The sequence below is a fragment of the Oncorhynchus kisutch genome, linkage group LG19 (assembly GCF_002021735.2).
Source record: "Oncorhynchus kisutch isolate 150728-3 linkage group LG19, Okis_V2, whole genome shotgun sequence".
In the NCBI taxonomy this organism is placed as follows: domain Eukaryota; kingdom Metazoa; phylum Chordata; class Actinopteri; order Salmoniformes; family Salmonidae; genus Oncorhynchus; species Oncorhynchus kisutch.
In genome coordinates, this window is record NC_034192.2 from 55,514,565 (window position 1) to 55,519,640 (window position 5,076).

General features: G+C 45.6%; 1 protein-coding gene across 1 annotated transcript; it reads left to right on the forward strand.

The window, feature by feature from the left end:
• The first annotated feature begins 334 nt into the window (after positions 1-334).
• LOC109878617 (D(1) dopamine receptor-like) lies at positions 335-4,786 on the forward strand. The gene is made up of 2 exons (XM_020470834.2): positions 335-761; positions 1,936-4,786. Exon 2 carries the CDS (start codon positions 2,338-2,340, stop codon positions 3,514-3,516), a length of 1,179 nt encoding a protein of 392 aa, XP_020326423.2. The 5' UTR covers positions 335-761; positions 1,936-2,337; the 3' UTR covers positions 3,517-4,786.
• Positions 4,787-5,076: the final 290 nt, after the last annotated feature.

Sequence of the window (5,076 nt, forward strand, 5' to 3'; positions counted from 1 at the left end):
TTATCTCCCTAAATAACACTGAATCGTAATTTTCTGAAAGGTTGAATACGTCTTTATTATTCAGTAACACTTATTGAAGAAGAAACATAAGTAGGAGGATACTCCTCTATGAGGTTTGTAAAATATTCTGGAAGAGTGCCTAATTCACATTTTATATAAATAAAAACAGGTGACGATTGAGTAGAGATTACTCCCATTTTCCAGACCGGACCGGATTCCAATAACAGAACTAAATGCGCATGCAGGGGGGATTAACCAAACGACAATCGTCTCATGTGGCGTCATCTTGTAATGGTCATTGTGACGTCAAAGCACTGGTGAGAAACCTCTTGGTGCTTTTAGTGTTGCGGAGACGGGGAGAGAGAATAGACGGGACTCCGTTGAGGGCAGCGCTGCGCAAACTATGTGATTTTCGGGTGCAACATCACAAACGGGTCACGGGGGTTAGGCCTAATCAACTGTCAAATCAAATGATCATTATGCCCCTTCAACAGTCGTAATTTATCTGATGTTCTGAAGTCAAGACCTAGGTCGGAGTTCGCCTACAATTACCCTTTTTTTGGTTTCTTCTTCTTTTGACATTGATCGCGCTGTAGCATAGGTTATTTTCCCCAGCTTTACAGAGAGTGAACATAACTCAATCCCGGACAAACAAGTTCTCATTCAAATTGATTAATTATATATTTTCCCAAAGGAATGTACTTTTGGAGAAGCATGCTGCTTTTGGAAATCTCGAGGTTTGCCTTGTCCTGAGTAGATTGGTGAGTAACTGCTTATTTGGAGCTGGCTGGATGTTAGATAATTGATCTAGTTGTAACCCACATTCATTTTCACAAAGCATCCTAGGTATGTAAAAACATACACTGGGAAACTAGAATAGAATTTAATCAAATTGAAAATGATTCTATAGACTAGAATACAATAGAATTTAATAGAAGAGAATATGACTTCATTGGCTAGTCAGAGAAATCTGATGCCACAGCACCTGCTTGTACATTCTATGGTGTTAAAGCCTCAGGGCACCCTGGATATGCATGTGAAAACGCCATGAGAAGCAATTTAACCTCTATCAGGGAACCCTGGAAAGGTATTTAAAAGAGACAGAGTAACACAAGTAACACACCATGATTGTTATTCAAAATACTGTAACTATTAAACAGACTAACTGTTATTAAAGAAAAATAGACCATCTGGTTCTGTATTGAGAACCACTATGTGTATGCTCACACTGTTCATGATTTGATGCTGATGAGGCTACGTTGTCTCCTCTTTTCCTCTCCAGTGTTGATGGTAAGGAGAGAGACCTCGGTCAGCCTGAGACCAGTGTTGATGGTAGGGAGAGAGACCTCGGTCAGACTGAGACCAGTGTTGATGGTAAGGAGAGAGACCTCGGTCAGACTGAGACCAGTGTTGATGGTAGGGAGAGAGACCTCGGTCAGACTGAGACCAGTGTTCATGGTAGGGAGAGAGACCTCGGTCAGACTGAGACCAGTGTTGATGGTAAGGAGAGAGACCTCGGTCAGACTGAGACCAGTGTTGATGGTAAGGAGAGAGACCTCTGTCAGACTGAGACCAGTGTTGATGGTAGGGAGAGAGACCTTGGTCAGACTGAGACCAGTGTTGATGGTAAGGAGAGAGACCTCGGTCAGACTGAGACCAGTGTTGATGGTAGGGAGAGAGACCTCGGTCAGACTGAGACCAGTGTTGATGGTAGGGAGAGAGACCTCGGTCAGACTGAGACCAGTGTTGATGGTAGGGAGAGAGACCTCGGTCAGACTGAGACCAGTGTTGATGGTAAGGAGAGAGACCTCGGTCAGACTGAGACCAGTGCTGATGGTAGGGTGAAAGACCTCGGTCAGACTGAGACCAGTGTTGATGGTAGAGAGAGAGACCTCGGTCAGCCTGTGACCCATCTACCTGTCTGTCTGTCCACAGATCACATGGGATACAGAAGACAGAAGGACTCCTCTCACCCTGTACCGAGGCTGCAATAGGAGATCTAAAACCTCTACTATCCCTGTGGGAATATGTACAACCATCCACCTCTCCAGGACAAAGGATGTCAGAACTGATTCTGTCTGGAACAATGCCAACCCCAGAGAGAGGCTGTCTGGAATGTCTTTTACCTTGTTGTTTTTTATTATCACGGGACACAAACAAGCAAACAAGAAGATGTTATCAGATATGTTTGTTTGGATGAAAGGGAGAAACCCAGAGGGCTTTCCTTCTGACCAGGCTCTTCTCTACACTATGAGCTGATTGACCCCTCTCTGCCCCCCCTCCACCCCCCCACACACACAAATCGTCCCTCCCCCCACCACCTCCCTCCCACCGACGATGGATCTTACGAATGACACCACGGTCATCACAGACAGCGACTTATTGGATGACTCCTCAACCCGCATCCTGACTGGCTGTTTCCTCTCGCTGCTCATCCTCTCCACGTTGCTCGGCAACGTCCTTGTGTGTGCCGCCGTCACCAAGTGCCGTCACCTGCGTTCCAAAGTCACCAACTTCTTTGTGATCTCGTTGGCCGTCTCCGACCTCCTGGTCGCTGTCCTGGTGATGCCGTGGAAGGCCGTGACGGAGGTCGCAGGTTTCTGGCCGTTTGGCTCGTTCTGCGACACTTGGGTGGCATTTGACATCATGTGCTCCACGGCATCCATCTTGAACCTGTGTGTGATCAGCGTGGACCGTTACTGGGCAATATCCAGCCCGTTCCGCTATGAGAGGAACATGACTCCTAAAGTGGCGTTTGTGATGATCAGCGTGGCCTGGACGCTCTCCGTCCTCATCTCCTTCATCCCCGTCCAGCTCAGCTGGCACAAAGCCCAGGCCTTTACCTCTACCTCCATCACTACCTCCACAACCACCCCCTACGGCCTCCAGGCCCCCCCAGACTCCTCTAACCCTGTTGGGGATAACAACACACATCAGGCACCCCGGGACTGGGACAACTGTCACTTCAGCTTGAACCGGACCTACGCCATCTCTACCTCTCTGATCAGCTTCTATATCCCAGTGATCATCATGGTGGTCACCTACACCCAGATCTACCGCATCGCCCACCGTCAGATCAGATGCATCTCCACCCTAGAACGAGCCGCAGAGAGCGCCAAGAACCGACACAACAGCATGGGAGAAGGCGGCGGAGAATCCAGCATCTCCGAATCAGAGAGCTCGTTCAAGATGACGTTCAAACGGGAGACAAAGGTCCTGAAGACGCTGACTCTGATCGTGGGCGTGTTCGTGTGCTGCTGGCTGCCCTTCTTCATCCTGAACTGCATGGTGCCGTTCTGTGAGCCGTCACCCCGCGGTGCCGCGGCCTCCTTCACCTGTATCAGCCCCACTATGTTTGATGTGTTTGTGTGGTTCGGGTGGGCCAACTCTTCCATCAACCCCATCATATACGCCTTCAACCCAGACTTCCGCAAAGCATTCTCTATCCTCCTGGGCTGCCACAGATTCTGTCCAGGAGATCATGGCATGGGCGCGTTCAGTCTCAATAAGAAGTGAGCTCAGAGCCTCAGAATTCCCAGTGGTAGTAATAAAAAAACATACATGGAAAACATCTGCTGAGACACTGGTCTCAGAAGAGGATCTACAGTACCAGCTGTCATGAACGTCAGAGAACTATAGCATGCCATCGTCTGGTGCATTGTATCGCCATAAGCAAGCAGAGTAAGCACTACAACCTTGGTGTAAAAGGTTTGTTGTTGTCATTGAGGGTGCCGCCACCTTGTGCAGTGTCACTGGGCATAACATACAGTATTATCTGAAATGGCACTGCAATAAGAGTCAAGTGACCCTTTGCAGTGTCCCTGACTGTGCAGTGAGTGCAGTACATTTAGTGACACATTGTCTCTGTGGAGTAGATACTACAGTGAGTCAGGGCCCCAGACTCTGACCCAGTGTTGCTTTATTGTGAATTTTACAGAATGTTAAAAAGAGGTCACTTTATTACAAACATTTTGAGATGTAATACAGTACTTCAAGAAAATATATTATTCTTTACAATGTGTTCTCTTGCAAACAGTAACTTTGATTGTGTTTTTGTTAAAGTCCATACCAGTACTGCCATTGTTTTAATTGATGGGGAACACCAAATGACGGTTAACTGAATCATCTTTCTAATGATGGTAATGAAATTCAGAAAGCTTAAGGCTATTTCATAACAAACATCAATTTAATTTGGACTGCCATTTTAAATCCCTCTCCAAAGTGTTTTACCTTATTAATGAGCTACTCATCTTGCATTGTGTCTGTGGCTTTTCCAAAGCAATGCCAGGTGTCCCAACAAGCTCTCATAGTCTCACTGCAGAATGAGACGTTCAGCCACGTTCTCCAAACGTCAAATTTCGAAGTGTTTTTCCTGCTCCTGCTGCTTTGTATCATTCCATTTCTCCAAACGTCAACTTTCGAAGTTAAGGGTTAAGTTTAAGCACTCATTTGGAATGGTTAATGATTAAGGTTTGGGAAAGGGTTCAAACATTAAGTTTAGGCACTCATTCTGAATGGTTAAGGTAAGGGTTAAGGTTTTGGATAGGGTTCAAACATTAAGTTTAGAAACTCATTCTGAATGGTTAAGGTAAGGGTTAAGGTTTTGGATAGGATTCAAACATTAAGTTTAGGCACTCATTCTGAATGGTTAAGGTAAGGGTTAAGATTTTGGATAGGGTGCAAACATAAAGTTTAGACACTAACATGCTGACCAGAACGCTCGAGCCATCGCACGCATGTTGATTTTGTCCACCCACACCAGACGTGATCAGGACATGCAGGTTGAAATATCAAAACGAACTCTGAACCAACTATATTAAGTTGGGAACAGGTCGAAAAGCATTAAACATTTATGGGAATTTAGATAGCTAGCTAGCTTGCTGTTGCTAGTGAATTTGTCCTGGTATATAGTCAGTAAGGATGGGTATCGTTAAGATTTTAACGGTATTACTACTCTTAGCGATACTGCTTATCGATCTGGTACTTTAACGGTATTCTTATCGGTTATTTTTGTTATTTTTTTATGAAAAAACCCAGAAACAAATTAAGAACAGAATTAACATTGCCTTATTTTCT